We start from the raw sequence: 11,716 nt of genomic DNA, 5'->3' as shown, positions 1-11,716 counted from the left end.
TATAAATTATCGTTAGATATGTTATATATAATAAATTATTTAATTATAGTATTTATTTTTTATTAATAACTATTTATTATCTAAAACTAAATGAGTATGAATAAACTGAATTCAGTTCATTCACACTTTTTCACCCTTGCCGTTGCTGATGCTAAGGATCTAATTTAACGCACCACTAGTTCAGATTTATTTTATGTTTCAGCTTGCAGTCTCAACTGATTAATTTAATGTTCTTTAACGATTAATGTATGACTTTTTAATTATCTTTAACGACTAAACACAGAACAGATTTTTATAATCATTTGAGATGTAACTTTTTATGTGCTTCAGAAAAAATTGAGATATTCTCTCTTTACATAATGGAATAAATGTATTAAACGTGAGAATACTTTTTAAAAGTTAAACACCATCATTTTTTTTAATAGTTATCAATTTCGTATATTTGATTTTTTTTTAACTATTTTTTAAAATGCCCATTTCTATTTCATGTATAAATTAATTTTTTTATTTTTTTAAATAATTGAATAGTTAAAAATATATTTATTTCATTGTATAAATTATTTATTGTAAATATAAATATAATTTATGTATTTTAAAATAATTATATAATGTGAATTTAATTTAATTTAATTTAATTATGCAAGATTTAAAACTAAAGAAATTATACAAGAAAGCTTCTACGATTAAATTATGCCCAAATTAATTTTAATCTATAAAAAATATAATTTTCTTTTTTCTTTATATTTTTCTTTCTTGAAAGTTTTTATAGAAATGTTCATATTTTAAAATTATATGAAAATAAATATTTACTCTGCTAATACTGACAAAACAATCTTATCATGATAAAATTAATTTTCATAACTTTAAACTAACTTATTCTAGTTCAAATTTAAATCTAAACTAAAGATTAGATTAAAAAACGTAAACATAAATAGAAACTATTTAATAAATTTATTTTAAAAACCTGTTTAAAAAAAATACTTTCTTCCTATGTCGTGCCAATTAATTTAGTGTAAAAGAAAAATTATAAGAAAAAAATCAGATGACCGTAATATATATGTCTTGTAAAGCACCTATTAAGCTTATTAATAATATAATAAACATTTTGTTATTTCTTTATGAGATTAGGGAGGTCATTCTTCTTAATTTAAAATTTATTTGGATGAATTTTTTCCTAAACTCTTTATATAAATGAAAAATAAAAAGGGTAAAATTAACTTCTATGTAAACTAACATGATTTCATTTATGAGTTAATTTGTGAAAACAATTTTTCATACAATTTATCTAAATTTTTGTGTGTCACTCTGACTTAAACTAATTTTAGTATATATGAGAAATTTTTATTCTTCCTATTTTTCTCTTGTAAAAAATACTTATGGAGAAGTTTGTATAAATAAACCCTTAACTTTATCACATTTTCCATTTACTTTTATAACTTGAAAAAGGGGAGAAAATTACTAAAGTATGCAAAATATTTTGAAATCTACGTTAATTTTTTATGTTATTTCTTCCTCTTCTCTCTTTTTTTTTAAAAAAAAATAAGCTTCCTAAATTTTCGTAAGTATATAATTTGATTTTCATATTTTAGAATCTACAAGTCATAATATATTTTAATTAATTCAATTGAAGTAAAAATGTAAGATTCGTTTAATATTTGATTCAGAAAAGCTAAATTTAAGAAGTTTATAGAAAGCAAGCCAATAATAAAAGAAGGAAAATCAGGAATTATGTTGAAAATATTTTCTGCACAAGCGAAACAATAATTTAGACTTGTTTTTCCTAGAAGCATTAGTGAATACTACTTGCAAGCATCAACAGAATCATTTGTGAGAGGGGAAAAGACATTATCAAATTAAGAAAAACTAAGGAAGGTGTCAAATCACTGTTTTCTTTTATTCCGTTTATGTGAACAACAATTGGAGCATTGGTTTTGGATGAATAGCAAAAGCTTACCTTTAATATATGAAGAATATAATAGAGCAACAGTGGAAAGAAAGGGAAGTTGAAGAAAGAGTGGGAAAAACGAAAGAGCAAAAAGCATGGAGTAGAAGGTAACGAGATGAAGCAAGTGTTGAAGACATTGCCAAGAAGCAAAGACACTGTCAAGTTGCAAATAATAGAAAGGGAGTGTCATGGGAGTTCAAGGAAGAACCCAGTTTAGTGAGGATATTCATCAGACCACTCCCATAACTGCTTATTCTACACATTAATTAATCATTATTAAACAACCATTGTAATGGATTCCAGTGTCTATCAACATCAAAATGCTCATTTCATTCTTCATCTAATCTATTAATTTAAATCTAATCTATTAATTTAAACTAAGATACAAGTGTTTAACTGTTATTTAGGTTATTTAGGTAGGACGGATTAACTTTTTGAATCCATTATTCGTATTGGTATGCTTTACCTAACTCGTCAGTTTGTATTAGTTTGACTCGTTTAATTTGTCAACTCGATGGACTAAGGATAGAAAATAGCGGATTTTATTTTTGATACTTTTAAAAAAGAATTTTATATTTTTTAAATTAAAATTGGTGATGATCAATATTTTATATAATTTTTATTTTATTTTTACTTTATTTGATTCATCGAAGTATAGTCGATACTTATTTTGTTTTATTAAACATTAAACATTCTTTGATTATAATATTAAAATTTTATTGATCTTTCTTACATTTTTATTGCCTAAAAAGTTATATCAATCACTATAACCAGATAAATAGATAAAAAATAAAAATATTATAAAATAAAAATAAAAAATAAAAAAATAACAGATCAGCTTGTGAGCCTGTCAACCCACCCTATGACAGTGTGAGTTACCAATTTCAACTTATATAACATTAACTTTAACCTACCAACCATTCCACCCCACTTTTAACGGCCAAGTGAGATTGACTTATTTTACCACCATTAATTTTAATTTATTAAGTCATATATTTATTTTTTTATTATGTAATTATTAGTAGTGCGGTCACTTCTCATATACAACCAACACATTTATTCACTTCTTATTTAATGCCCTAAATTTGGAAATAAATCATATTTTGAGCAAAATAAATAAATAAAATTTGCAGACAGCTACTTGTAAATGCTAATGAAAGAAAACATATTGTCATTTACCATAAAGAGTTGCCCTTATAATTAATAATGCCATTCATTATCTTAATTTTTATTTTTTTAATTCTAAAAAAATCTCTCTACTATCATAACTAATTTAAGTTTTATAAGTAACATGTTAACTTCTTTATTTATATTTAACTATAATATATATATATATATATATAGAGAGAGAGAGAGAGAGAGAGAGAATTACTTTCTAGATTTGGGTTTCTAAAACGCTTTCTGGATTAAACTTTTTAAAACAGTTTTCTGAAATAGTCTTTTCACAATATGTTTTTGGATTTTTATTTTTCATAATCATTTTTCTAGAATATATTTTCGAATTTTGTTTTTCTGAATATATTATTTATATTTTATATTTACCTTATCAGAATGAGATTTTGGTTTTTCAATTATATTCTAGAATTTCATTTTCAGAACACAAAAAAATCTATTTCAAAATTTTGTTTTCCAAAATTTACTTTTCAATTCTGGAACCAAGGACAATTCTAGAATTTCAAAAATTAATAGGCTGTAGGTTAGAATTGATTAGGTGCAGGAAGCAAAACCCCATAAAAATTGTGTAATGGGCCTGGGCCTTGGACGGATGCATAATCTTGTTCTCATTGAAGGTGTTGAACCTTTTGGAATTTCTGTGAGAATTTTTATTTTCTATGTTTATTAGAATGTTATAAGAAAAGTCTATATGTATAAGTTATATTTGTATGGGGGTGAAGTAAGTTAAAAAGTAATCTCCATTATAACTTTAATTTTTTAATTAGTTCAGAATTTCAAAATATTTTCAAAAATAGGAAAAATTAACCAACTGTACTTTTAGATATAGAAATATAGTTTTCCAATTGTAACACTCATATAAATTTCATTAATAAAAATATAAAATCTCACAACAAACTTGCCAATAAATTCCTAAAACATTTTAAAAATAATTTTAAATGTATCAAAATTTAATCGAGCATATTTTTTAAAATAGAAATATAATTAATATTTCAATTATAGCATCGAATAACTCAGACACAAATGCCCTGACTTATTGATAATATATTGAACGTATTTATAAAAGTTCGACAAAAACAATTATAGACTCTTAATTCTTTCTTTCGTAATCTCACTCGTGCACATATAGCAAAAATTAAAATCTATATAGCAATTATAAATAGAAATATCCAAATAATTTAATGGAAGTAACTCATATATTACATCTCCAAAATATTTTTTAAACTAAGAATTATCCATTTCTTTTCAAATTCATCCTCAAAAATAGATATTGAGGATATCTTACTACAACTTTTTTAAAAACTGAAAAACAAAACTAAATCATGTTGTGAATTATGTAAGAGTGGAATGATTAGCGAAACTCATAATAAAAAGTTTAAACTCTTGGCTTAAAAAAAATATTTGATTATAAAAAATAAGTAATATTATAATAAAACCTATTTTTAAGATTTAAAAAAAAATAAGAAAGAGAGTGATATCGTATAAATATTGTTTTGAAGATGGTGCTTAATGTTAAAATTGGAAGGAAAAAAGCATGGACAGAAATTCCCTCGTACAGCAACACATGCAATAATTGAAATGGTGAGTTGTAAAATTGTTGCAGCTAGAATGCAGACACAAAGTGTAGATAAAACCGAATGCGTGTGCTATAAGAGATAAAGACAAAGAATGTTGAAAGAAGTTGATAGGTATAAATAATCATAATAATTCATATGCAATGAATATCGAATATCGAATAGGATGAGATGTTTGGGAGCATCACGAGACTAAGGTGATTTCATTTGTTGGCTTACATCAAAGTTAGGAAGGCACCTATCAATGGTCACTTTAATAATTACTATTTTTTTTTTCAAAAATAAAAAGTTTTTATATATATATATATATATTGTTTTCTAAACAAGAGAATAACTTATCTTTAAAGATATTTTTATTTTTTTCTTCTCATATTTACTTTTCCTTTTTTTTAAGAAAGTTTAGATAAGTATATAGTACACTCTTTTCTAGATAATTTTTCTATCATAATAAATTCACTACAATAAAAATGCGAATTACGTACGAATCAAAATCCGTATGTAAAATCAACATTACATACGAATTTTTTTCTGTATATAACTTTTGGCGCTATGAAGCGGGAAGGCTAAATCCGTATTTTTCCGTATGTAATTACATACGGATATAATCCGATTTGAAGCCAGGTTCCTTCAGATAACTCAACGAAAATTTAACCACTACACCAAGTAAATGCTTTAGTATGATTATGATTTTTATTATACTTATTATTATTAACAATATTACTATTAATAATAATAATTATATTAATATGTATAAATTATGTTAATAATAATAAGTATAATAAAAATGATAATATGACTAAAGAACTTGTTTGGTCTAGTGGTTAACTCTTCCTCTGGGCACTGGAAGGATGTTTCCTTGCAATATTAATAATGGCTTGGGTTCAAGTCCTATGACGTGGGTTCGAGTCCCATCCAGTGCTGCTTCCAACATTAATAAAAAATATTAAATATGTATAAATAATAATTAGTAAAAATTAAAAGTAAATTTTTGACCATCAATTTACATACGGATTTCGGCTGTATGTAATTCCAATTTTTCTTATAGTGATTCACTATCAAAATGCATTAAACAATATTAAAAATCTATGTGAAAATGACATAATTGTAAATAATTAAAATACATTGATTTACATATGTAACAATATAGAAAGGTTGTTTAATTAGGAATAAAAAAAAAATCAACATTATATCCACTTTTATACATCAATTGGATTTAGAAGTAATGTAGAAAATGTTGTTATTAGGATTACTTTCCTTCCTCTTTATTGCATTGTGACTTGAAAGTCTTTCTTCTTCTCCTCCACGAAGTTGACTCCTCCGCTCTATGCCATTTTTTTTTGTCCATGAAGCCCCTCCCACACTTTTCTCTTTGTCTCCAAAGGAAACAACCATTCCCCCCACGCTTGTGTTTAATTGCCATAAAAGGCAACACTAGAGTTTGAACCAATAATACCTCAAGACAACCAACTCTCTAAAACACTTTTAGTCTCAAATCCAACTTTGTTGCATTCTTCTATTATGGTCTCCTTGAACAAAAAATTGAAATTCAAGATATGTTACCTTATTTCACTATTTTCTTTCTCTCTCTTTATGGAGTACTAATTAATTTAGTAATTAGTTACGTAGATGAATGTGATTTGTTATGGTTGAATATAATGTAAATTTACAAATTTTTCCTTCAATCTATGCATTTGAGTAGGAAGGGAGAGTCACTGCTCAGAGGAATCCACTTTCTCTTTTTCCTGCACATCCACATCTCTTGATCCAAATCATGGATATCTCACATCTTCCTCTTTAAGAGTATAACTCTTGAAACAAACAAAACTTAAAGTTCAAGTCAAAAGAGCAACATGTAACCTTGGTTAATGTTACAATTAATGTGATATGTGTCTTTCTACATTTTAGTTGCAAGTACATTTTGATATTGTACCTACTTCATTGTTTATTGTTCTAATCAATGTTATATACTTATTTTTTACATTGATGACATCCAATAATCAATATACAATATCAAAACTACGTTTGTGTATAAAATCTTTGAGAATAATAATTCATCATACTCTTATATTTTTACACTATTTATTTTATTATTTTCTTTCAAACTTGAGTGTGATAATGTCATTTATGTATGAAATTCTCAGTGATACTTTTATAGTACTCTTTACTCAACAAAATCCATAATTCCATCTACAAAGATTAAATGTTCTGTTTCATTAAGTATTCTTTGAGAGACTTTTAAATTGCGTAAAATATATATTGGTATGCAGTAAAGTATATATTAAAAATAAAACATCATTTTTGTTTTGCTTTATTTGGATGTTTTTTTATTTGTGTTTCACTTCGCATGTATAATGACAATAATGTGTTTTTCCCCCATTGATTCTAACAACAATGTATGAGTCAACGTAACTCTTCTATTAAAATAAAAGCAAACTATTAAGAAATATAAAATTTGCACCATGAGTCATAATTTTATAACACATACTTTGAAAGGAACTCATTGTTTTGTAGTGAATTTTTTATCAAGTACTAATATTTTTTAGTATAAATCCATTTTACTCTTATAAATAATTGAATCACGCATGATTAAAAAATCTTATCCTCGATAGTCATTGAAATTGACTCAAATGCTCCATCCACGTTACGCTCACTATCGTTTCTTTACCAAAAAATGGTATCTCTTATAGTTAGTTATACTCAAAGAAACGTTTAGTATGAATCTGTATGAGAATAATCAGTTCAATCATGGATATAAGATAAACCCAGTATGCACTGTATCTTTCTTGAACACACACATATATATAAAAATAGTCTCCTCCTTCACATGGAAGCACATGGTCCTATATTAATTGCCCATGGAAAAGAAAATGTTATCTTTTCTTTGCATTTGCTTGGGTGATTCACCAATGAAGCAAGTCACCCCTTGGTTTGGATAGAGTCAAAGAAAAGATGGTGAAGACCCATTTGTACGGTGTGTGAAGTACGGTGCGTGCAAGTGCGGAAACACCGCAACAAGGTGACATGTCTGGCTCCATTCCTAGTTTAAATACTCTAACATGATTCGTCCAATGGCCTTAACGTGGACGCGACGTCCATCGACACAAAGTCAAAAATTGTATCCAACTTTCTCCAATCAACGTCCACCATCTCACTTTTCCACTTCCACCATATACATTAACTATTAAGTTGACCCTGTTATTAATTTATTACTCACCACTATTCAATATTTCAATTAACTCATGTACACGTACACGTACACCGAGGGCACACGAAACGAAATTGCCAAGAAACTCACTCGCATGGCTCACCCTAGCTAAAGTCCACCTATCCATTACTGCTTCCTATCCAACAACTAGTCATTTACGTGTCTATATCAAGAGTAATGGCCGTATTTCTTGACCAATGGGAAAATCCGAATATTCCTAGCAACACGTTCAATATTGGCTGTTAGTACACAACTTTTTCTTTTCTTTTCCTTTTTGTTCTTTTGGGATGGGTGACCATCTAGGTTGTTTTCGATATTGTCAGAAATCATGGTGGACCAGTTAGAAAAGAAAATATAACCACATGACAAAGGAAGAAGATAAAAGACGATTCTTCATTTGCCCTGTCTATTTACTCCCGAGATTTTTTGAATCAAATATACAACATTATTCAAAGGGAAAGAAATGGTACAAAAAAAATGAAACATTTTCTGATCTAATATATCCCTCCCTCCCAAGACATGGTCTAATAAGAATATGAACATTTACGGTGTCATTTTCCCTTATACCCATGTACAAAAATACAAAGTTTAAGGAATAATATAGTATTAACCAAAAAATGGAGCAAAAAAGAAAAAGGTTCAGTTTCCTGAAAAACTGCTAATGGTAGTCCTGCTTGTGCTGTTGTTGTTATTGGTGGTGTTGTTTGCATTATGAGCACCGCCTATGATAGAGGAGATTGCGGCGGCGAGGACGGCGGTGAAGTTTGGATCGGAGGTGATAGCGGCGGCCGCGGCACTGACTGTATCAGCCGACGAGGGTTGCTGGCTAGGCTGTAAGGGTGGTCTAGTAGCTTGTGCGGTCAACTGGGAAGAACCTACTTCCTGAGATAGCTGAAGACCAGAGAATTTTGATTGATTATAAAGTGCTTGTGCTTGTGCCATTGGGGTGGCTCCGGACCCAAAGTTCTGAGGCTGCCCTTGGAGGAAGGGCACTTGGAATGGGGTAGAAGGTCTCTGGAATTGTAATGGGTTTGGGTTGTGTGTGAGGTCCAAAGTCACAGTTGGAAATGGTGCTGAAGCTGAAAGTGTTGCCATGCTAGAATTGCATGGAAGAATTGCTCTGGCTAGCAGATTTGGGTTCATTATTCCATCTGCACTGGACATTGACCCTGACAGCAACATGCTAGCAGCAGCTGCAGTGGTTGACGCCATGGCCATAGCAGCAGGTGGCAGTGGATGATTATGTGTACCTTCATATGTTGTTACCAAAATTGTTCTATCCTCGGCACAACGTTGAACCTAATAAAGACCAAGAAATTTCAATTAGTTTTGGCCACAATGCTTGACACTTAATACATACATACTTAATTGATCTTGTTGATATATACATTGATCAATCAGAAAACTCACTTGTTTGCGAACTGGGCAACCAACTGCCATAGTGCATCTATAATATGCTCGAGGACATGGGTTCCCCTTGGCCATTTTTTGTCCATATTTTCGCCATTGGCACCCATCGCTTATCTGCAACAACGATCCATTATGTTAGAGAAGAAAGCTACTAGTCATCGCTGGCTTTAATGGTTTGTAAATTAATTAATAAACTGATCAAACATATTGTATATATAGTATCATACGTACCATGGGAGCTTCGGATCGGGCACGAACTGAGACACGAGCTTTTCTCATTGTGGCTTCTGTAGTGGACTGGTCGATTGCATTGGAGGGGCTAACTTTCTGAAGCTTATTAGGACCCCAACCTTGTGATTCTGAGTCTGGACTCCCTTCCCTTCCCAACTCTCTTTTGCCATTAACATTTTTCGCACCATCTCTTGTTCCAACTTCATTATTATTGTTCTGAGGTGTGCTCGATCGTGTTCTCTCATCCGAAGAAGAATCAGACACTTGATCATCTACTTCGGCTGCGCCGCTGGGACCTATATCAAGAAACTGCCTTGGAATCTTTCCTCCACCGACAGCATAAGTTTTATCCCCGACCTTTCCCTGAACAACCTGAATTCAACATCATTATTAACATGTTCCAAATCTAACCCATATCGTTTACGTAAATAAAATAAAATCATACAGTAACCGGGTATTCACTGTGTGCCAAAGCAATTTCAGTCTCTTCACTATAATTATAAAAAAAAAGTAGGGAAATTCAAGGAAACTATTTATAAATTTAATTGATAAGCACCTCATTTTCTGTGTTCTCCGTGCGCTGGTTCTGATGCATTAATGTCATAAGATGCATCTGCAAGGCGGTGTAGTTACCGGTCACATGGCTTAGCATCTCTTTCAGCTTCTTGTTCTCCGCGTTCATGCGTTGAAGCTCCACTTGCATCTGTGCAAGCTGGATAACCAAGCGAATATACATCAATTTCACAATTTTATGGGTAATGAAAACTTAAATTACCACAAACACGATATATATTAATAGGATTTATAAATAGATAAAAAATATGTACCTCGGTGGTTTTGGCTAGCTTATCTTCTGCATCCGATGAAACCCCATCATCGACGGTAGATTGATCACTCCCAGTGTTAGCAGTAAGGAGCTGTAAACCAGTCTAGAGAGAGAGAGAAAATAGTAATTTAGAAGCAGAAAATAATAAATAATGTGGGAAAAAATAGAAAGAAAGAAATAGGAAGTTTTAGGCAGGTTATTACATTAACGTGGAGAGGTGTTTCAAGAATTTCCTTCTTGACGATGTTGGGTTTAACGTGTTGGTCGTGGGAGGGTGGGGATGTTGGTTTGGTGATTCTGTCAGAGAAGAAGTCGACTTCACCGACGACTTTGCGGTTGTGTTCGTCGTCCTTGACAGAAGGACGGCTAAGGTTGACGGGGAATCCGAGGAGAGGGAACATGGTGTCGCTGGTAAGTTTGGAGAAAGAAGTGGAAGGTTGTTTGGAAGGAAATAATGAGAGAGATTGGGAGGAAGAGGTATCAAGGGTGAGTCCCCATCCTTTGTCCATAAAACAAGGAGAAGAAGAAGAAGGGAGAAAGAGGATGTATGTGATGTGAGAAAAAGAGATGAAGGAAAGAGAGAGAGAGAATGGTATCAGGAAATGAAGTCTTTGTCCGGTGCAATGGGTTGGGGTATAAAAAGAGTTGGGGGATAGAAGGAGCGTGGACCAGATGGAAATACAAATTGGAGATTTCTAAAAAATTCTGCAAATTATTGCGCCAGATGGTGCGTCATCCTGGACAATGTCTAATACCCGCCCACACTTCATACCTCCCAGTTCACACTTCCCAACCCGCCCCGGATTTCATCTCTTCTCCTTTTTTTTTTTATCTATTTGTGTCATTTTTTTTAAAATAACGGAAATGGGACCAATTTTTAAAAATTATAAATTAAGAATTAATAGTGTATCGTGTAAATTTTTTGTTATGTTAAGGTAAAATCGTGTTAATGTTAAGGTATAATTGTGTCAAAGTATTATGATTAATGTAATTTTTTTTAACTGTGATAATTTTAAATAGAAAATAAATAAATAAATTGTGTGACTTATTATAACTTTATCTTGATTTCAGAGATTGTTGTATGTTTATATAACTTTACGTTGTCACGATTAATCCTAATTTGTATCTTTGAGGTTATGGATTGAGTTAAATGATGTAGGTTTGGTCAACCTTTTGTATGTGTCTCGAAATTAATTACTTCTTCAAACTTATCATCTTTATTGGCTTATACGTTAGGCTGGAGCTATGAGGTCATGGACTGAGTTAAATAATAGTATGGTTTCGAGTCGAGCCAAATAATGAAGTGAAAACATACTTGATATCGATATCTGGAAATGATGAAAAAATTCTTT

The 11,716-nt window shown here is 30.4% G+C and overlaps 1 protein-coding gene across 1 annotated transcript; it reads right to left on the bottom strand.

Moving 5' to 3' along the window:
- Positions 1-8,273: 8,273 nt before the first annotated feature.
- On the bottom strand, positions 8,274-10,989 carry LOC137832211 (probable WRKY transcription factor 31). Its single transcript, XM_068640254.1, has 6 exons — positions 10,568-10,989; positions 10,366-10,467; positions 10,095-10,250; positions 9,539-9,910; positions 9,308-9,421; positions 8,274-9,196 (listed from the first exon to the last, which is right to left on the bottom strand). Exons 1-6 carry the CDS (start codon positions 10,871-10,873, stop codon positions 8,537-8,539), a joined length of 1,710 nt encoding a protein of 569 aa, XP_068496355.1. The 5' UTR covers positions 10,874-10,989; the 3' UTR covers positions 8,274-8,536.
- Positions 10,990-11,716: the final 727 nt, after the last annotated feature.

Source organism: Phaseolus vulgaris, chromosome 6 (assembly GCF_000499845.2).
Source record: "Phaseolus vulgaris cultivar G19833 chromosome 6, P. vulgaris v2.0, whole genome shotgun sequence".
NCBI lineage: Eukaryota > Viridiplantae > Streptophyta > Magnoliopsida > Fabales > Fabaceae > Phaseolus > Phaseolus vulgaris.
This window is presented reverse-complemented; position numbering and strand designations above follow the sequence as displayed.

What these genes read in the sequence shown, in the direction of transcription:
- LOC137832211 (XM_068640254.1), bottom strand. Translation starts at nt 10,873, where the DNA reads ATGGACAAAGGATGGGGACTCACCCTTGATACCTCTTCCTCCCAATCT. An exon ending in AGCTAGCCAAAACCACCGAG is followed by an intron (nt 10,251 to 10,365) that starts GTACATATTTTT and finishes TTGGTTATCCAG; the next exon opens with CTTGCACAGATGCAAGTGGA. An exon ending in CCCGATCCGAAGCTCCCATG is followed by an intron (nt 9,422 to 9,538) that starts GTACGTATGATA and finishes TCGTTGTTGCAG; the next exon opens with ATAAGCGATGGGTGCCAATG.